This window comes from Lytechinus variegatus, chromosome 9 (assembly GCF_018143015.1).
Source record: "Lytechinus variegatus isolate NC3 chromosome 9, Lvar_3.0, whole genome shotgun sequence".
NCBI classification, from domain to species: domain Eukaryota; kingdom Metazoa; phylum Echinodermata; class Echinoidea; order Temnopleuroida; family Toxopneustidae; genus Lytechinus; species Lytechinus variegatus.
In genome coordinates this window covers 1,675,533-1,698,634 of record NC_054748.1, presented here as the reverse complement: position 1 = coordinate 1,698,634, position 23,102 = coordinate 1,675,533, and the positions used below count along the sequence as shown (strand labels likewise).

The 23,102-nt window shown below is 37.0% G+C and overlaps 1 protein-coding gene across 1 annotated transcript; it reads left to right on the top strand.

Annotated features, from left to right (window-relative positions):
• The first annotated feature begins 946 nt into the window (after nucleotides 1–946).
• On the top strand, nucleotides 947–13,089 carry LOC121422045 (uncharacterized oxidoreductase YjmC-like). Its single transcript, XM_041616850.1, has 11 exons — nucleotides 947–1,029; nucleotides 1,696–1,808; nucleotides 5,282–5,436; nucleotides 6,112–6,300; nucleotides 7,181–7,296; nucleotides 8,240–8,338; nucleotides 9,190–9,255; nucleotides 9,862–10,050; nucleotides 11,479–11,574; nucleotides 12,567–12,677; nucleotides 13,030–13,089. Exons 2-11 carry the CDS (start codon nucleotides 1,804–1,806, stop codon nucleotides 13,087–13,089), a joined length of 1,086 nt encoding a protein of 361 aa, XP_041472784.1. The 5' UTR covers nucleotides 947–1,029; nucleotides 1,696–1,803.
• The last annotated feature ends 10,013 nt before the right edge of the window (nucleotides 13,090–23,102 follow it).

Sequence of the window (23,102 nt, the reverse complement as noted above, 5' to 3'; positions counted from 1 at the left end):
TTCCCATTTAGTATTATGCCTGCATATCATTGTTAATAAATAATAGTTATAGATGCAACAAAAATAACAAAAATATAGTAATGATAATTATAATCATGATAATTATAATTATGATAATGATAATAATAATTATTATAATAATAATATCCAATGTTAGCATATAGCGCTTAATTCAATGCTTCTAGAGTTGCATACTATTACCTTATCATACCGCTGGATGTTGCATGGAAAGATTATGAATTTCATCAACGGAAAATACAACAATTTTTTTAATAATGTGAAGTCAGTACACTTAATCATGCGTGTTGTACGTGAAGGGCTGTCTAGATCAACAAATAATTTCATGCGAGAGACCAACTTGTCTAAAGAAAACGAAACAATACAGCGAATAAAAGAACAAATATTCTCATTACCCCCCCCCCCCTCGCATCTTTCCTCTCTGCCCTTAAAGTGGCATAGAAAGTATGCCCCGTTGCCCTTTGATAGGCCTTACAGCTATTAACGCTGTTATCGTGGCTATAGCTCCAATTGTTTAGGAAATAAACAGCGGTTATCCATGTATAGCCGGTTTACATGCCTCAAACGTGTAACACGCTAACTGGCGTTAAACAACAACGGCATGTAGTATATTCTGTACATCGTCAAATACGGGTAAATAATAGAAAAAAGTCAACAATCGAACTCTGATAGTTCATGGACCAAAGGTTGGTTATATAACACTCACGATAGTACACTACTGATTAAATAAAACTATTCAATAACATGTTGGAGGAATACATGTATGTTTTAATACGTTTATGTGCACGGATATAGATGGCTGTCATTACTTATGTTCGCATTGTAACTTAATTGGCCTTTTCATTCAAGCTTCAAGCCTTTACTCGGGAGACAATGACCGTAAGTTAATTTTCAGCGTTAGTGCAAACTAATTTTATAGTAATAGGATATATATCTGGAGTTGTTCAACAGAGGTAATGATTTCTCACACCAGCTTCAACATAGAGTAATCATTACCATCCCCGAACTTTGGTGAGTTAAACAAGTTTCCTTATTTGGTTTGTTAGAATATGGGTGTTTCAGTAAAAAAACTGTTCAACTAATGCATAGTTATGGTAGGTTTTTACAGCCACACCCCTCCCTCTCTTTCCTCTATCCATGTGAAAAAAATATACTGCAGTATATTGTTGGCAATCCAGTTGTAATAACAAAATCAAGGAATTATTCACCACATTTGCTATACATCAGCTCCTAAGAAGTAGAGCAAGACCAATTACGAACTACTCATAAATCAAAATACTTTTCTTGGCCAATCAAATAATATCATATTGTTATCATATGTTTGGCATCACCTGAGTCTGGGAGGCGAAAGCAAACTGAGTCACTGTGACCCTCAGGTCATGATTGATCTGATCATTGCCATCTCGATGAAGACGAAGGGACCGTCGAAAACTTAAGTAACTTTGAATGAAAATTTGATTGGCAAAGAAAAAAATAAAAACTTTCGGCTTTGTTTTTAAATTGCGGTATGAAGTCAAAGAGTAAAACAGTGAGCAATATGTATTCAGAACTCTGGCATATTTATATGGCGTTTGTTGTGTTATGACACATCTTTCATTTTCATTTAGAGGGGTCGCAGGGGGGGCTAGGTTTCAAGTGAACGTTAACAGAACGGTATTATTCTGTCCACTTTTACAGGCTAAAGTGATATCAAACATAGCTTAAAGCAACGATTCATTTTGCTTTGAACGGAAATCAGATGTCACAGGTTCAATTTTCTACATCCTGTGAACAGTAAAGGTCTACATGGAGTAAGTTGTAAATATAGGATTTGCGTATTTTTTTTTTTTAGTATATCAATATCATCTAGAGGCGTCGGAATGTCAGGCTCATACAATAACAGTGGAGAGGCACCTATTGTTTGGCAGACAAAAGATGCCCCTCCACTTTCTTTGTCTTAGCCTGATGTTCCGCCGCCTCTGAATAAATCAATATCAAACAATGGATATATTATATAATCGATACAGATACATTTTTTTGCTTGATTGTTCCGTGATGTTGTTTTTTTATTATTATATGTTTTATTAGGAAATCAATATAAAATCATAAAATTTACAAACAATTTGTCTGATTGGCAAAAAAAAGGTACATCAAAAAAGAATAAACAAGTATCCGTGATGTTGGGTTAATGTGCCTACCACCCCCTGTTACACCCACAAATGTAATAATCGCCCACAAATGTAATAACGCCCACAAATGTAATAACACTTTACCCACAAATGTAATAATTTTTGATCGCCCACAAATGTAATAACACTTTACCCACAAATGTAATAACGCCCACAAATGTAATAACACTTTACCCACAAATGTAATAATGACTTTACCTACAAATGTAATAAATTTGAAGTGATTTTTGGCGAATTCGTTCTAAACTAATATCCTATAGTAATGCGTTCATATAGCACAAAAGTTCAAAGTCTTTTTTCCAGACCCGGTTAATGAAATATTACAGTACAAGTCCAAGTCTTTTTCCAGACCCGGTTTTTCAAAATTATAATATACGTCCAAAGTCTTTTTTACCAGACCCGGTTGTTTCAAAATTATAATATACGTCCAAAGTCTTTTTTCCAGACCCGGTTAATTCAAAAATTATAATGCAAGTCCAAAGTCTTTTTTTCAGACCCGGTCGTTTCAAAAGTTATAATATACGTCGGTGAGGGGTAAAGACAACACTCTAAGCCCAAGCATTTTAAGTGGGTTTAATTTTGAAGATTGGTCTCAGCTGTCATTTTTTTCCAATATTTCTTTATCTTTTAAATAACCGGGTCCAGACGAAAGACTAAGCATAATACTCGTGTTATTCCACAAGAATAAGAATATGAGTCTTTTGAGTCTTTTGTTTTTAGGATTGTTTAAATCATTTTTAAATCACCGGGTCTGGAATAAAGACAACGCTCTAAACGTGTGCTTTTCTACATGCATGGTCTTAATTTGGAGGATTGTTGGTTCTTAGATTCGTTGTTGGGGGTTGAGTTTTATTGATTTTTTATTCCTGAAATAATTGTGTCTGGAGGAAAGTCGATCTTCGACAATCGGTCTTCATGTTGTTCCACAGTAATTAGATTGTTGGGTATTCGTTTTAGAATATTTGTAAAAACTATTTTATTTTTCAAATAGTAACCAAGTCTGGAGAAAGGATGTCTGCTTTACCCACGCGTTATTACAATGTTTTGTAGACGTAGTAGTATTATTTAAAAAAAGACATATTTTTACTGGGTGAAACTTTGGAAATTTGGTCTTAGATTCGAAGTTTTTCAGTTACTTTTTTTTAATAGCCGGGTCTGGAGGAAAGAGTACGTTTTAAAACTCGTGTTATTCCACGAGAATAAGAATATAAGGTCTTATGTTAGCAGATTTTTTTTTCGTAACTGTTTTAGGTCTGGAATAAAGACAACACTCTAAAGCTCTTTTAAAACAGGTTCTTAGGTTGAAGGTTTGTTTGGTCTTAAACTTTGATTTTTTTTTATTCTTACTATTAGCGTTTTTTTTTTCAAGAAAAAAAATGGTCGGGCTGAAAGACTACGCTATATATCCAGCATTAATAAGATTATGGGGTCTTTATACTGTTTTAAACTGTTATTCATAATGTTTAAATAACAGGTAACCAGGTCTGGAGAAAAGACTACGCTTGATTCTCAATTTACTCTTAGTGCATATATTCACAATATACACCGTATAAGTTGAAACAACAACAAAGACATTAATTCCACCAGTTTTAATTAACTGGGTCTGGAGAAAAGACTAAGCTCGATTCCCATTTTTTCCACAGGAATATCATTATCGTATCTTAGTTTGGACTTATATTATAAATTTTGAAATAACTGGGTCAGGAAAAAGACTTTGCACTTATTAAAATTCTTGAAACAACCGGGAATGGAAAAAAGACTTTGGATTTATATTATAATTTTTGAAACAACCGGGTCTGGAAAAAAAAAGACTTTGGACTTATATCACAATTTCTTAAACAACCGGGTCTGGAAAAAAAAAACTTTGGACTTTTATTATATTTTTTATTAAACAACCGGGTCTGGAAAAAAGACTTTGGATTTATATTAGAATTTTTTAAACAACCGGGTCTGGAAGAAAGACTTTACACTTTTGTGCTATATGAACGCATTACTATAGGATTTTAGTTTCGAACGGATTCGCTAAAAATCCCTTCAAATTTATTACATTTGTGGGTAAAGTCATTATTACATTTGTGGGCGATCAAAAATTATTACATTTGTGGGTAAAGTGTTATTACATTTGTGGGTAAAGTGTTATTACATTTGTGGTCGTTATTACATTTGTGGGCGTTATTACATTTGTGGGCGTTATTACATTTGTGGGTGCAACACCCCCCCCCCCAAAAAAAAAGGAAATTATAATATTCATGGTTATGAGATAGATTACGAGGAAAGGTTTCAAAATGCCTATTTAACTCAATATGGTATGATTTAACTTAATAGCTAATCGTTAAGTTAAAACGTATACTTAAAGGAGAATGAAACCATTGGAACAAGATAGCTAGTATGAAAACAGAAAAATCAAAGAAACAGATCAACAAAAGTTTGAGAAAAATCGGACAAATAATGAGAAAGTTATGAGCATTTGAATATTGTCATCATTATTGCTATGAAGATAGCAAATTGGCAATGCGACAAAGATGTGTGATGTCACTTGTGAACAACTCTCCCCATTACTTTAGTATATATTTCACTTGAATTGCCTCTTTTATCACATCTGTCCATAGATCGTGTGTTCTTTCTACATGAGGGCATGTAATACAATTTTTTTAAGAAAACATAATGGATAAGGAGTTTGTATCATCGTAAGAAAAAGCAAAAAGAGACATTTTGAGGGTATTTTATAGTCCACCTAACGGAAAGTTGTTCATCAGTGACATCACACATCCTTGTCGCATTGCCAATTGGAGGATCTCCATAGCATTACTGATTGCAATATTCAAATGCTCATAACTTTCTCATTATTTGTCCGATTTTTCTCAAACCTTCTTTATTCCTATTCTCTGATTTTTCTGTTTCTACACAAGCCTATTTGTTCCAAAGGTTTCATTCCCCTTTAATGATTCAAGTGTGGTTTTTTTATCAACTTACAAAGATTTATATAATTTTTTGTGGCTAAAAATCAATACAAATATATAAACCAGCTGTGCAATAATCATCGCAGTCAATGAAGATAAAGATAAATCACACGCACACGCTTCATTGTTTCCCAGGGATCACGTGCTGGTAGAAGTAGCAGAATCCATATCATTTATTGAGAGATGCATGGTTGCCATCGGAACAAACCCCTCCCATGCTTCTCTCCTTGCCGAGCTCCTGGTAACAGCCGACCGTAGAGGGCACTACAGTCATGGCATAAATCGCATCGGTAAGATTATGATATTTCGAAAATTATTCAATTTAATTGAAAAGAACATTTATTGTATTCCATTTCACAAATTTACTCAGTTTTATTGAAAACATGAATGTATGCAAATATTGTTAAACAATCATGCAGTCAAAACCATTTGAATGCCGACAATAGCTTGATTGCTTTATATCGAATGACATGCCATTGCTCGACCTGGATCTTGCTTTGTTAATATGACTGTTCCCTTTACTGGTTTGACGATGATCAAAGTTTGTGTTAATATTTACTTACGTCAAGGCTTTCTCATAGTGGAGAACCATTAACAAAATTATATAATTTGGATGTATTTGTTCTATGTCCCCTCATTTATTTCATTTTTGTATTTATTTGTATTGTCAATAGTATTTATTATCATCATTATAATTATTATTAGTAGTAATAGTAGTAATACTGGTGGTAATAGTAGTAGTGGTGGTGGTGGTAGTAGTTGTAGTAGTAGTAGTAGTATTACTACTATTGTATTTTACATTTGAGGATAACTATTAGTGTGTATTATCATTATTATTATCATTGTAATTTTGTAAGGAGGGACAGGACAAAGAGAGGGATGAAATATCCCTTGAAATTGCAATGAGCGGGGGCCTTATTTGACAGTGTTCTTACGAGTTTTATTTCATCTTCTTGAATTCACAGATGTTTACCTTGGTAACGTTGAACGAGGCGTGACTGCTAAGGATGGCGAACCTGTTATTATCAAAGAGATGGCTGGAACAGCTTGGGTAGATGGGAAGAACTTGCTTGGTCCTATCGTGGGTCAGTTCTGCGTAGACCTTGCAATCGAGAAGGCTAAGCAAGCTGGTATAGGATGGGTTGTGGCACAAGGTAATAATATATCTGTAAAGCGCTTAGAAACGTCGTTCCGATGGATTAAGCGCTATATAAAAGCGGATTATTATTATTATTATTAAGGTGAGGTCTTACATCGCTATATGAAGGGCCCAGTTGCAGGAAGAAGTTTCGCTCATGAGATACAGTATTTGATTTCAACCAATCGTATGCGCCCATTCGTATCTTGAGCTTAATTGTTTAAGCTGCGCGTGCAACAGTTGCTTGTATGATTGGAAAGTTTCCACAAAAGTGGCTCAAATTCCGGAAAAAGAATTTCATGGATAAACATAAGTGTACTACCACTCATTCGCGCACTTTACCTTCTGAAACTGTCCCTAGAGCATGTAGAGTATGTGAATTTGATTTATGACAGGATTCTCTCATGATGGTATTCAGACAAGTAAACGAGACAACTTTGAACCCTTCTTACTTTGAACATGTGTAAAAAAGTATGTCATGCAAAACATTTTGATATGTGCATGCTTGACTGAATTCGGTTACGGTATTCAGATATCTCTCCGACTTTTATACCATGATCCTATTACGTTAAGTCCCCAATAGCGCCGCAACAGCAACGCAAGCGCAGTAAAAGACTGTGGCAAGTGCGCACCCTTCTCCCACCCAGGAAGCATGGACGATACGTATATATTACGATTTATTGTTTGTTATCAGAGGTCATCATTTATTGATCGTTTTCCTTTTAGGTTATCAATTATTAATTAGTATTTAACAATATTAGTTATTGGCACTTTGACACTCATCCAAACTTTCTCATTCTTTTCTTGTGCGCCTCGAAATAGAATATTTCTAGATAGATGGCGCTATATAAATGCCTATTGTTATTATTATTATTATTATTATCATTATCATTAAGGTTCTAACCACTATGGCATAGCAGGTTGGTATTCTATGAGGATAAAGGATGCTGGTATGATTGGTTTGAGTTTCACTAACACATCTCCTTGTGCCTTTCCTACCAGATCGAGACAGGTAAGGAATTAAGCGTTTCGTGCTTAATAATGTAAACAAAATTATTATCTTACCCTGCCTAAAAAGCCCGTGTTCTCTGCTAGGGTTCAATCTACACTCAGGTTTAAAATTTTGTTTGAACTGTCAAAGAATTTTGGGGTTCAACTTTATCATTATTGTTATTTATTTGTTGCATTTGGTTAAACTGTTATAACTAGCTGGGAATGATAACTAGATTGTCCCCCCCCCCTCCATTAAATGCTATTGAGGGAATAACATAGTACACATGAAAAAGAAAAAAAAAGTAATAACTTAGGTCTTAATTTTTCGGCTTCTTATTATTTCAGCACAGATTTAAACCATGGTTTAAATCATCACAGACTTCAGAATACGAGTCAATGCGAACCAATGGGAATGCTCAGATATATTGTTGTACTTTATGAAAATGGACCATCTTGAATATCACATTAAAACATAGATATCCTGCTTGCCAGGATATACATAGACGAGCTATGGGTGGCTGTGGGATTGCTCCACTCATTTAACAATCGAATTAACTTAAACATCATTCGTGAAATTTTCCTAAAACTTAAACTTTTGATCCTAATACCAAAGAAATTCAACAAAGATTACCTTTTTTCTACTGCACATTTCAGTCTTTTTGAGGGATATAACCTATCTGATCTTCACTGGAAGTGACGTTTTGGGTCATAAACTATTGGAATATTGTTTTGCTCCCTGTCACGATTCAGCGAAGGTGGGTGTGCCCTTATGTAGATGTCCCTCTTTAGTCCTCTCTCAAACCATCTTTCCTCTATGTCTAAGATCTCCACCTTCTCGAGGTCCATGGCATGCTCCGGCGATTCATTAAAGGTTTTTAGAGTATTGACCGTGGAGGCACAGCTTTCGTTGGTATAAGGCTTAATGAAACGGATACCAATCCTTCTTTTTTATTATTGTATAGATTATCACCGGTTCGAACCCCTTAGCATGCAGTGCTCCTGCCGAGAACGGGGATAGTTTTGACTTAGACATGGCTACCACGACCGTGGCGTATGGCAAGGTATCGTTGTCAGTTCAATTTATTCAGTTGTATTAATCATAATCATGAAGAACTAGCAAAACATTGCTAGTACTAAAGAATTTGTATTTATGAGTTGGAATTGGTACATAAATTTGAATTGCATAGAAACATTCCTGAATGTTGTTTACAAATCAAATACAGGACATTTTGATAACAACGATTATTATGCAATTTTGATAGGGTATATCATAAAAAGTTCACATGAATGATAACGTTAAATCGACCTTATCGTATTGATTAGCTATATTCAATTGATAACTTTATTTACTTCTATACCCAACTTCCATTCAAAAGGGTAAAATGTAGGTTGGTGAAAAATACCTGATTGGACGGACCACCGTTAAAAATATATTCGATAAAGGACATGGTTGAATGCTTTTTGTGTGTAATTTACACAAGTAAATCATTAAATTTGTCAAAATAAGACATGTAATATAATTAAAACAGGAAATATAATTGTTGTATAGTGTAATGTTGTACAAGTAATAGAACATTGAAACTTCATGTTTCCCAGCTTTAAGGAATATTGTGAAACAATAATAACCAGTTTTGTCCTTGTCCCGTATTTGAAACCTTTAACGGCTCCCAAAAGGTTTTAAATTACCTTTAACAGCAAGTCTGGAACTCTTTTCTAGGTTCTTAGATTCTTTACTAAACCAGTGTTTAAGGTCATAAACCACGTGAATGACCTTTTGGGGAACTCGTTTTCTCAAAGGTTTTAAAATAAGCGACAGAAACATTCATATTTTCCTCTTGTTAGAAGGGCAAATTTTATTTTATTTCTCTAAAAGTGTGTAATTTTTCTTTCATCTGAAACACTTATATCACAGGCTGAAATATGTCATCTAAAGGGACAATCCTTACCAAAAGGATGGGGTTGTGATTCAGGCGGAAAGGTACGCTACGCCCATTTGTATGTGTGTATTTAAATACGGAGAGGGTGTAGTATAATAGTAAATGTTTATAACGATAACTTCGTCATGGAAATTCTGAGCAACTTTTTCATTTTGGCAACCTATCTAGATTCCATACCGTCCAATGAAGAATAACTAATGTAACGCTATTACCAGCGGCAATACTGTTACTATAAAATAAATCAGATATAGTACTGACGAATCATTGAAGAAGACAATAATTATTTATTCTTATTGTTATTGCTATCGTTATGATCACTATAATCGTAAAATTGATAATTGATTACTAATGCCAATAGCTATGACGGCGACACCAATCATGATAATAATGAGAATAATAATAGTAAAGCCTAAAATAAATATACCAAAGAATAATTTAGAACAATAAATATATTATTGGAAATGATATTGCTGATAAAAGTTTATCGTTTATAACTTCATTTATGACTTCATCAAGGAAATAGATGGTCAATGCAGTTTTTCACAGAAAGACGTTACAGCGTTCATTTCATAATCGGGTGGCTTGCATTGCTGTATCAGCAGACACGGTAGAGCTTTAAAAACAACGACTAATTAACGTTTGTACAGGAGACCTCTGATCCACGTGAGGTACTTAACGGAGGGGGCCTTCAGCCCCTTGGAGGGGAGGAGATAACGGGTGGATACAAGGGAACTGGTCTTGCTCTTATGGTGGAGGTGTTGACTGGTATATTGGGAGGGGCACACTTTGGTTCCAACATCAGAAAATGGCACGGTGGTGACAGAGAAGCTGACTTGGTTAGTATTTGATATACCTGGGCCCCGTCTTACAAAGAGTTACGATTGATCCGATCAATTGGAACTACACTCTAAGTTACAGGGATTTAAAATAAGTCCAGATGGACTGTAGTTAGGGACCAAATCGATTTCTGGATTTAGTTTTAATCCGAAAGACTTAAATCTAAAATTATTTAAATTTAAATCATTTGAGATTTAAATTTAAGTCTTTAGGATTAAAACTAAATCCAGAAATCGATTGGTCCCTAAATACAGTCCATCTGGACTTATTTCAAATCCCTGTAATCCAGAGTGTATGGAAAGCCAGCAAAGTCAACATATAGAATACATGTTTGCTCATGTTTTTTTTTCTAGATGTGAATGTATATCCATAAATGGGGCCAGATCTCCCCTTCTCACTCTCTGCCCAGATGTAGTGAACTAGTTCCCAGTAAGAAGGAATTCCTGCGATGTTTATGCACTTGTTTAGGGAAGGCGTGATAAAACTCGTGGTTAGAGCGCCTGTTAGGAGCAGTACTTTAAAACCATATACATGTATATACAATGCATGTTGTGTAACTATCATTAATATGATTATTTCGGTAAAATTTATAAAGATTTTTATGAATATTGTTATTATAATTTTGCATTCTGCGTTACTTTTACCACAAAAGTAAGGGCCGCAATTGGCCATACAAAAAATAATACACAAACCAAAGAAAAAAAAGTAGGATGGACTTTTAAAGAAAATAAAGGTAACGAAGATTCGTTGCTTGGCTCTATAATTCCCTTTCCTATTTGAATGAGGCAAACTTTTCGATCGACTTTTCCCCTGAAAAAGCACACTTCTGCCCATCAAGACACTGCAAGAGTTATTCTAATTAGAAACCGCTGTATTGTAAAATTGTTCTAAAAAAGTGTTTATATTCGTCTCGTTTTATGGAAAAAGTCTCGATTGACTGATAACAGACTTAAATTGACAGTTTCAATATCTTGCTCTCTTGCTTCGCTCAAAATGCATACAAGACCCATACTCCCCCCCCCCTTAACCCTACTACTAATTTAGTTTTGCATTGTACACATACTGTATACCATAATTTCTGGAAGCGCCGTGGTGTAGCGGTTCTGACTCCCCCCTTGTAATTAGAGGGTCGTGTGTTCGAATCCCACAATGGCCTAGCGCCCTTTGGCAAGGTGTCAATCCACACATTGCCACTCTACCCAGGTGCTAATTGGGTACCGGTAGGAAACAATCTTCATTGTGGTTGGTTTAGGGTGTGTGCGCCTAACAGGCTGCTTGAAATGCTATGAATGCAGTGTCCGGGTAATAATTATTGTGAAGCGCTTTGAACAGTCGTAGATTGATAAAGCACTATATAGATGCCAATTGTTATTATTATTATTATCATGATAAATGGTTCGTTCGTTAATTTATTCTGATTTATCCAGGGTCAGTGTTTTGTGGCAATAAATTCTGATGCATTCGCTCCGGGATTTTCAGAGAGGATGACGTCATTGATGGCATCGTGCAGAAATTCTGAACCTGTAAGTATGCTAATTGAATTCAATATAATTATAGTAGAACTCTTTTATGAGTGTGTTAAGGCGGCCAAAAGGAATTCACTCATATTATTTTTGAAGTGGTGGAAAGGAGGAAGTACAAAATCGAAGAATATAGTATAGTAAACACAGTAGAAAAAATATTATAGGCAAAGGGGTGACTTAGTCGTGTAACTATATTGCGATACGCATATGAATTAAATCAAAAAAAGAAATCGAACTAGTCACCTATTGTATTTAGCACACTACCATCTTAATGAATTATACACGACAAAAATAACTTCACATATGAAGAGCTCACTTGCAAAAGGGGGGTCAGGTTTGCAATGATAATTCGAGAAAAAATGAGAAAACAATGAAGATATTTCGTTTATACCCAATTTTAAGTTCACATGATAGGGTAGTACATCATGACAATTTAGTTTCTCATAATATTATTGCAATAAGTGAGAATAAAAACCTCTTTTTTTATCTCGGAGTGGTCCGAAGCGGACCTAACCCCTTCCGTAACTATATTCTTCATATACCTCTTAATCCATATACGTCGTGTTCAAACTACAATCTATTAAATGCATTGTTTAACTTTGTGAGCAGCCGATTTAAAAAAATTCCCAAACCAAGATGAAACATGTGTACAAGTGCATGTATTAGAACTAATAAACACTGAAAACAACCATTATTGAGAATGAAAAGCTTAAACTACAAGGCAAACCCCGATTCCGTAAATAGGCGTCTTACAGACACCTAAATAGTACACATAAGTGTATAAGACGAGATTAAGATGGTGTTTCCGGTCACTTTATAATTTAGTTTTGGAAGCACTTAATAATCATTTTCGAACGCATTTTTTTTCTGGGCTTCATTTTTTGTTACATATCACAGACACAGGTGACATGTGTGACCTTCTAGCTCAGATTTTTTAAAAGTCAAACCAATGTTAACGAATCACTTCAAATGATATGTATGATTAATTAAAGGCAAATGGGGAAACGGAGGTACTAGTTGCAGGCGATCCAGAGAGAGTCCATGTGGAGAAAGTAAGACAAGAAGGGGGAATAACGTATCACAAGAATCTAATAACGAAATTGGTAAGTTTAAAAATAACATCCTCACTCCCAATACTTCCTATATATTCATAATAGACTGATTTGATTTTTTTTTTATTCGTTTGTATTCAAGTGATACAGCTTAGTAGGGTCATCCTCCCGTATTCACAAGTTAATTTTACATGTATAAGTTTTTATCTACTCATTTTTATCGGAAATAGATTCAGATCAGTTCAATTCGATACCGTAATGGTGTATTCGTATTGTCCCAAAGTCGAACATACGGGGTCGTACAACAAGCTCAATCCATCTTGTGGCTATAGATTGTCCTGCAATTTTATTTTTGCTGTATTACTCATATTCATACTTAAAATAATTGTGATTCTTATTTCAGAATGGCATTTCAACAAGGCTACAGGTGGATCCAATTGTTGTCAAGAATCATGACGCTTAACATGCTTAAAAAAAAACTGTGGACTAATAACGCGATCATATCGTTCGATTCGACAAAACCATAGCCCAAACTCGACGCGGCCATAAGGAACAGAAGTGGCTTGTCATATTCATCGAAATACGTGTCATACTCGTTGCTACTAGTTTACATACCGGGCATAACTTTTTACGATTGGGCACAATCATTAAACATATATAGAACTTATTCTTGCCTACTTTTTTATATTTTCAATTACATATGGTTTAGAGTCTGCTGACCAGTGATGGGTAAGGCTAGAATTTATCTAAATTACTCCAAGTGCACGATTCCACTAACGGGACCTTATTTCTTATTCTAGCTGTAACACAGCAATAAAGCAGGTCATGTGAAATATTCTAAAAAATAACGATGATGATTAAAATGTTTGCTACCCTACCGGGATGAAGATTTATCTAATTCCCTCTATCATTTAACGTAGGTAAATATAAAAATCATATTATGAACAATAGGACGTGTATTTCTGTTTCTGTTAAAGCTTGTGTATAGTTTTGGTAAATCCACCAAAATGCACCTATCACTATTCCAATTCATTGCTAGCTAATATGAATGGATATGCCGTATAACAGTTATGATGTGGAGGATATGAAATGAAAATGTGTTTTACAGGATAAATTTTGCGATTTTACATGGAAATTTAACTTGATCGGGTCACCCGATCAAATTAAAATATTTGTGTGTTTTTGTCTTTCAATTAAATCCTATTCCAAATCATGGAATGGGCTGAAACTTTCAAGATATGTTCTTCGTCTGTAACTTTTGGATATCTAATCACTAAATTTATAAGATAAGTGCTTGAATGCCCATTTTTTTAATTTAAAGAAGCATCGCCGAGAGAGGGCGCTATATATCCAAGATTTGAATATTTGAAATTTTCTCAGAGAAGTGCAGTTGGAAAAATATCTAACGGTCTCTACGCTTCAGTAAGACTGTCATATTAGATGATATTCGATTATCAATCACATTATTGACCCTTTACCAAAGCTATACACAGGCTTTAATGGTAACTCCCGTAGGAACTCGGCAGGACAGCATTTTTTGCAGGTAAACGCTAAGCTGGTATATAACAAATTACCTAGCAAACATTTTGCGTCTTGGTTAATCAATTATAGTGGCTGACTTTATAGACGGCAGATATTTCTCTTGGGCCTTTTCATGAAAGTGGAGACAATGGAAGAGTGGGGTTTCGAACTCATAACCTTGCAATTACGAGTCCAGTGTTCTAACCACTGGACCACACGACCTACAAGTAGCTTCAGATTCTCATGATCGTAATGTAGTAGGGATTCAATCTATAGACCAATTTCACAACGTGAGAGGGCAGCAGACTGGTCGCCATGCTGCGGTGGGCGAATCAACTTTTATAGTACACAAGTCAATAGGGTATTTGGTACATTCGTTCGATTTTTTTTTATTTTGGACCAATTGAGCAGATTTCTTGTAAGATTCACAATGAGCATTAATCGGAGAAGTTCAGGTCGCAGCTGTGCTGTGTTCAATTGCCACAACAATTGGAGAAAGCTTCAGGATTGGAAGCAAAGTGAATGTGAAATTCACTCGCCTTGGGCTCATGAAGCCTGTTTGTGTGTGAAGCCGTACTCCCTGCATAGGTTTCCAGGCCGTGATGAAGGAATGCGTCGCCAGTGGATAAAAAACATCAACAGAAAGGACTTTAAAGTTAAAGTTTGATGGAAATATCAGTCTCTCTCTCTCTCTCCCTCTCTACCTCACACTATCCCTCTCTCTCTCCCTCTCACTATCCCCTTCTCTGTATTACACTATCCCTCTCTCTCACATACTCTCTCGCTAGCCCCCCCCCCCTCTCTCTCTCACTACCCCCCCCCCCCCTTCTCACTATTCCCCTCTCCCCTCTCACTATCCCCCTCCTCTCACACATACTCTCTCCCCTCTCTCATCCTCTCTCTCTCTCTCTCACTCTATGTCTCGTTCACTCTCCCGCTACTCTAACACAATTTACTAGCAACAAGAAGTGAGCTCCCTGATGAAAACCAACAGCGATTCTTGGTCATCAACTCACTTTTACTGACAAAACTATGGGGAAAAAGTAGCCAAAGTGCAAAAATTCATCATACCTTCATCGGTCAGATATGGCCATTGTCTTACATCGTCTACCCAGGTGTCCATGCTTTATTTTATTGATTTATGATGAAGTTAATGACACAATATCAGAGCTTATCTGTAATCTTTCATTGAATTTGTACACAGAGCCAATCGCGGTCAGCGCACTTGCCCACCGCAGCAATGGCGTCGCCGATAGAGGGCCAAATACATAAACCGGCCGTGAAATTGGTCTATACAACGTTGTATTACGCTGTTAACCATGTTAACTGTTTTGTGAAATAAGCCAGTTTGGATTTTCATTTTGCGCATGGTCAGAAGAAGATCATTTGAACTGTAATAGCTTGGTGGTTTAATAATCAATGAGATAAGCACCAATTCTGGTGTCTTTAATATTCAAATATTCCTATTAAATATGTTTTCATTGAAAGCAAAAATGTGTTCATTAACAACCACATAACTTTCACGTCCTGTAGCTTATATGCACGAAATGGAAAATCACATTTTTGCCTTGTAACTTCAACTTCTACTCACAAAAAAAACTAACACCATTCCGAATAAAATATCGCATTCTCTCCTCCCTTCTATGCATGAAAAGGACTGTCTGGTCTTTATCATCTAGCGCTTTCTCAGCTGTTTATATTTATTGTTTGACTTAAACCACATGATCATGATGACAGCATCATTTTACTAGTTTTAAGAGTTCAACCGATGCAATCAAGCGATTTAAGTCAACTAGTAATTTGATTATAGCTACTATCATTATCATCATAATTATTGTTGTTATTATTTTTATTGTTATTATTATTATCTGTTCATTATTACGGCGAGTTATGGCATACGCCCAACCGAACAATGTTATGCTCTTATTTTCCTAAAATGAGAGCGAACGATAACATTTATAATAGGGTATTTTAATACATGATTTAAAACAACAACAACAAAAAAGGAAATTTGTTCTGGTATAGGATCAAATGAGTATTATTCATTTAGCGAAAAATTTCAATGTACAATGTCCTGGAATCGTATATTTGTTTTGTATTGTTTTGTACTTCTTGTTTTGAACAAAAAAATTGGCGAAAGCTAGTGACGTTCTAATAAATTCAATTCAATTCATATACGAGCGTGATGTCCATCTCCTAAGAAAGCGTGCCTGACGTGATTTCTTTTTTCCACTAGATAAATAACATCATAAACACAAATTCTCTTCTACACTCTATGACATATTGGGTAAAAATGCTCCATGAGGGTAATTATGTGGGCATTCTTATTCATCCAGAGTGATGAAAATTTGCCCATTCTTTAGTAATTGCTGCCTATTCTTTAACCTTACTAGACAATATACTTCCCGCCATGGGGAAAATACTGCCCCAAATTGGTTGGACACATAATTTACCTCGTGGTGGTAAATTTTTGATCCTATATTTTTTACTGTCTATAACAATAAATCAATCACTATTTATTGGAAGTTCTTTCCGCCGGCGTTAAAATTTCTTCACCCTAACACTAAGCCACAAAAGCTGAAATTAATCATGAAATATTCACCCACTGAGGAGTGAGTTTTGTAAATGATATGTAAGGAAAATTACAACAAAACCGGAAATATAACAATAAACCTCTCAGGGATCTGCTACATTACTGTTAAGTGCCCTTCACCTTACATAAGATACAATGAAGTTATTTTTCAACGTAAAAGACGTAAGAATAAAAACAAGAAAAACAATTCAGTTACCGACTGATTAGCTTAACTATTTTGGAACTCTTAAACTACTGCTCTACATTTTCATTTCATTTCGTTTCATTTATTTTTACACAATCAATCAAATACAAAGAAAAACATACAACTCATTTCGAAATAGTATGCATAATTACAATATAAAAGCAGATTCTAAGTGGATGGACCTAAAGTAAAGCAAAAGCTTGTTGTGGATAGGCCCTTAACAAATAATCCATGTGTAATCATTGATAGCTACAAATAATTATAGAAAAAATAGAGCTGAGCTCGGAGAACGTTACAGAAACTGGACAAGGACGAAAACAGAGAACGTTACAAAGAACAGAGGCACGCAGGTTACTAGACAAGACAAGGAGGACAAAACAAGACATAAAAGAAGGAAAGAAGACCCGTCTATTATATTGCTGTTCGCGATTGCGACGTTTAAGTATGAGGTATGAATACATGTAATTCATTACAATGGTAAACATACGGACATAGTGAGGGGATGGAACACCTGGCAGACGAGGAAAAGAAAAAAAATGATAGTTGTTAGGAGAGAAAAAGTATGAAAGGACCGAAACAAAACTTAGAAGAGGTATCGATTCCCGGCAGAGACATTTTTTCGGCATCACCAATTTTTCCAAAAGGGTAGATAGCTCTGGGGAACCTTGATTTAAGCTACGCCTACCATTGTTCTCTTCATCCATTTCTTTACAATATTTAAATAAAAAAGAGTTGCCAAAAGCTGCTGTATATGTATATCTTTACACGTTTGTATTTCTTCTCCCATATATGTACTGTATCGAAGCAATAGCTTTGATCCAGCTGAGGCATGGCGGCTTGTCATTGTTCTAAACCCACCTTCACCCGACAAAGGAAATTATAATTGGTATAGTGTCGAAAACCTGTCTATCTGACGGTCAATCGGATTGGGTTCGCCCTAGCCATTAACCCGTCTCTGTGGTCTAGTGGTTAAGGCACCGGCGTTCAAAGCTGGGGGCCCGGGTTCGATTCCCGGCAGAGACATTTTTTCGGCATCACCAATTTTTCCAAAAGGGTAGATAGCTCTGGGGAACCTTGATTTAAGCTACGCCTACCATTGTTCTCTTCATCCATTTCTTTACAATATATATATATATATATATATATATATATATACTTCATCGAATTTGATCAACTCTCTCTACGGTTGTTTTATTTACCTTGGATTTTGATATATAATAATAATAACAATAATTTAAAAAATTGTATAGCGCAGATATCTGTCGATGACACTCAAGGCGCACATTTAACAGCTTATACAAAACAGAAATAAAATTAATAAATACACAAAAATTGAACAAACTGACAAGAAAAATACACAATCAGCTAAAGTTGGTAGTCAAAATAACAATTCGGCCTTATCACACCAAAGTTAAGGAAATGCTTCCTTCATGAGGAAAGTCTTTAATTTTTTGTGGAATAACTCTCTTGACTGGCACAACTTAATGTCCGATGGGATTGAAATTCCGCAAACGGGGACCAGCAACGGAAAAAAGATCAGTCACCCCAGAACCTCTTCACTTTAACTTGTTGGAGCTGGTGAACATTCCCTGAACGAAGACCGGGTTTACATGATCTCTTCACCTCCAGAAGATCTGATAGGTACACTGGTGTATGGTTGATTTTAAGTTTGGAGACCAAGGAAAGAACTTTATATGAAAGTCTTTGCCTAACAGGCAGTCAGTGTAATTCCTTGAGGACTGGGTTGATATGATCCGACAACTTTGAACGCTTTTCAAGTCGTGCGGCAGAATTCTTGACCTTCTGTAGTCGTTTTATGTATCAGGCAGTCCAACCAAAGTACTGTTGTACATATCCAAACGTGATGTGACAAGAGCATGAACTGCCTGCTTCGTTGCATGGGGATTCAGGTAATCCCGGATCCGACGAATCTGCCTAATGTGATAAAATGATGATCTGAGGCAGCTAGAGATTTGTGGTTCCATAGAAATAGTACTATCAAGTCGGGTCGTGTGGTCCAGTGGTTTGAGCATTGGACTCATAATCGCAAGGTTGTGAGTTCGAATCCCAACTCTGCCATTGTCTCCACTTTGATTAAAAGGCCCAAGAGTGATATCTGTCGTCTATTATGTCAGCCACTATGGCTGACTAACCAAGACCTAAAATGTTTCCAAGGTAATTGGTTATACACCAGCTTAGCGTTTACCAGCAAAAAATGCTGTCCTGCCGAGTTCCTACGGGAGTTACCACAAACAGAAACAGAAGTGTCAAACCTAGCGAGCGATTTTTAGAAACCGGCTCAACATGTACATCACCAATTTTTAGGTTAGGCATGATGAACTTTTTGATTTGTTGGGAAGAGCCAAAGAAAATGAATTCAGACTTCGCCTGGTTGATTTTCAAGTAGTTCTGTCCCATCCATTTGGATATCTCTGCTACACATGTCTCAAATCTAGCAAGTACGTTGTCCACATCAGTTTGATTAGGTAAGCATGGTAAATACAGCTGAATGTCATCAGCGTATACGTGATACACCAAATCATGCCGGTTGATAATGTCATAGATTGGTAGAATGTACATGGAAAACATTTGTGGTCCAAGCACTGAGCCTTGAGGTACGTAGCAATCAAGAGAAACTGGGTCAGAGATGTCATCCTCACCAATGCGAACTGATTGAGTACGACCATCAAGGTATGACTGACACCAGCTCAGAGCTGACCCACTGATACCAATTTCCTGTAGTCAGTGAAGTAGAATGATCGACCGTATCAAACGCTGAACTCAAATCCAGTTAAACCATTCTGTTAGCTCCATGGTTAAACGTTAAACGATGCCAGTCAACATGCCTCTATCCATGGCTCGGAGGATGTCATTAGTCACTCGCAAGACAGCCTTCTCTACTGAATGTTTTTTCCTGTAGGCCGACTGGAAAGGATCCTGCAGAGACTGGTCAGCTACACATCTGAGGATACGAGCAGCAGCCGCTCTTTCAATTACTTTTCCAAGGAATTTCAAGCTAGCTACTGGCCTGTAGTTTACCAGTCTCTCCTTATCCAAGTTTGACTTCTTAAGTAGAGGTCTATAAATCGTAGCATGTTTGAAGTTCTCTCGAAAGACAGCTTTGGTATAAGACCCATTAACCAACTTTGTAATAAATGACACAAATGCAGAGAGATGATCCTTGATTAGCCATGTTGGAATGGGGTCTTGGTGCCAAGAGCTAGAGGGTGACTGTTTGATGATTCTCTAAATTTCAGCCTCTGATACCAAATCTAAACTATACATATACGGATCTCGACGTGACAGAACTTAATTGATATCGTGAAGCTGTACAAAAGAATCACGAATTGTGGTGATCTTGTTCAAGAAATGCTCCGAGAATCTGTTTGCTAACGACCCATCAGGTTGTAGCTGTGGTAACACAGGATCGCCTTTCTTCTGGAGTAGGTCATCGATGATGGTGAACAAAGCTTTCTGATCTGATGAACAGCTCTCAACAGCAGATGAGTAGAACTGTGTCTTTGCTTCCTTCATGAGCTTCACAACAATCCGGCATTGCTCTTGGTATCTCTTGATACATTCCAGTCTGCCTATCGTGCCAATCAAAGTGTCGAGACAATAATCCTCAGAGTCCAGAATGATCTACTTTCCGGCATGGATCAAAAGAAGATATCGCTTCTAGTTCTACTGGACCTTTCAGCAGCATTCGACACTGTCGACCATAATATTCTTCTCCATCGACTTAATAGTGACCTATATGGAATCAGCGGAGTCGCACTACAATGGTTTCGATCGTACCTGACAGGAAGGACGAGCTATGTTTCCATCGATGGTGCCAGATCCGACTCATCAACGCTGAAGTATGGCGTTCCCCAAGGCTCTGTCCTCGGCCCACAGTTGTTCAGCATGTACACTTCGCCCATATCTCACATCATCAAGAGGCACGGACTCCAGTACCACCGATATGCAGATGATACACAGATTTACTGTACCATCAACTCATCTCAAACTGAGGTCAATTTAGGACTTTAGCGCATTGAATCCTGTGTAGCTGACCTCCAGGAATGGTTGTCTAATTACTATCTCATGATGAACGAGGACAAAACAGAATTCCTTGTCGTGGGATCTCGTCAACAACGAGCCAAAGTTACAATTAACCATCTAAGAATTTGCAACTCTTTAATCAAGCCTTCTGATCAAGTGAGAAACCTTGGAGTGGTGTTTCATTCCTCACTTACAATGGAGCAGCATGTCAGAGGCACTTCCAAGGCTGCCTGTATCTCTATCCGTAATCTTGGAAGGATCCGCAAGCATGTAACTAAGAAAGTTGCTGAACTCCTTGTTCATGCCTTTGTAACAACCCGACTGGACATTTGCAACTCGATTCTGACTGGTTTGACTCAACATCAACTGCACAGACTTCAGCGTCTGCAGAACATGGCTGCACGTCTTGTGTCCCTTCAAAGAAAGAGTCTACACATTACTCCAATTCTGCGTGACCTACATTGGCTGCCTGTCAACCAAAGAATAGCCTATAAACTTGGGTTCCTGGTATTTAAAGCGCTTAACGATAAATCTCCACCCTAAATATCGGAGCTCTTATCTCAGCACAGACCAACACGCAGTCTCAGATCAGCAGATCAAGCATTGCTAACAGAATCTCTCAGCCACACAACTTGGGGTGACAGAGCCTTCTACATCTCTGGACCAAAGCTGTGGAATAGCCTTCCCCAATTTATCAGGAGAGCAGAGACCCATCAACTTTTGAGTCTTACCTGAAGACCTTTCTGTTCCCCACTCCAACATTATTGCAAGAATAACTCAATTGTAGCACTACTATGACAGTACTTGAACTGAATGATGATCCTAAGCACTGTTTGAAGACATTGAAATTTGTGAGATATTTCCTATTTTTGAGCAAGCGCCATGAGCGCCCAGCTGAGGCGGATACCGGCGCTTTACAAGAACCTATCATCATCATCATTATGATGTAGTTGGCCTTCTCCTTTGGATTTACACTTTCTTAACTTTCTTTCCAACCTCAGTCTCTCCTTCTTAGCAGTCCCAATCTCTTCATTATACCATGGACATTTTTCTCTTTGTTTCAGGCGTCTTGTTTTCAAAGGTGCAAGGTCATCAAGGATATCACAGAGAGATCGTTCGCATGTTTTTACGGATGCAGAAATACCAAGGTTCTCTACGTCAATCTTCGACAAAGCCTCAAAGACGCGATGATGAAATACCTCATGGTCCATTGCCTTGAAACTGCGCATGGTAAGTGTCCTCTTTGGATGTATAGGCTTTTTCAATGACAATTTGCAGGTGATGGCAAAGTGATCAGACAATCCTGGATGACCTGATATTTCAGAGACAATACCGTCACCATCACGAGTTATCAGCAGATCCAGTGTATGACCAAGACGATGAGTTTGGGTGGATACATGCTGAATCATACCATATGAAGGCAACAACTTCTTAAAAGGAATTGTATTCCCTGCAGTTGTATCATCCATATGTTAAAATCACCTGTGATCACAAGTTTGGAAGGATGGAGAAGATAATAGTCAATCAGTCTACCGCAGTCCTAAAGAAACGATGTAAAAGGCACATGTTGACCTTTTTCACTGTTCCTTTCAGGGCGATATATGGGATATATGATGACTAAACGAAATGTACCATGATCATCTGATACATGTGCATGTAGGGCTTCGAAGGAGTTATACCTCTGGGGTAATTCTGTCTCCAACCATAAATCAGACCTACACAACAAGCCGACACCTCCTCCAGGTTTGTTATCTCGAGGGATATGGACTAATGAGTAGCCTCTTGGGGTGGATTCCTTGGCCACAAGGTCGTCATCTGGTCTCAGCCATGTCTTCGTCAAGGCAATGATATTGGCGTATAGTATCCTTTATGGCAGGAATATATTGCTGGCTCTTTATGAAAGAACGATGTCCTCTCTTTGCTGGCTTGATAGTACAGATACCATGATCCACTATTGTCTGGTACACATCCCTTGGCAGGGAAGTTTTGGGGCATTGTCTCTTAATGTCCAAGAGTTCCTCTCTTGAATAGGAGTGCAAAGCCATGGTCAAAATGATGACAAAGATTACAGCTTGCCACTGAATATCCATGGGTTCTACTGATATGCACTCAAGAGGAAATACACAATAGCCAT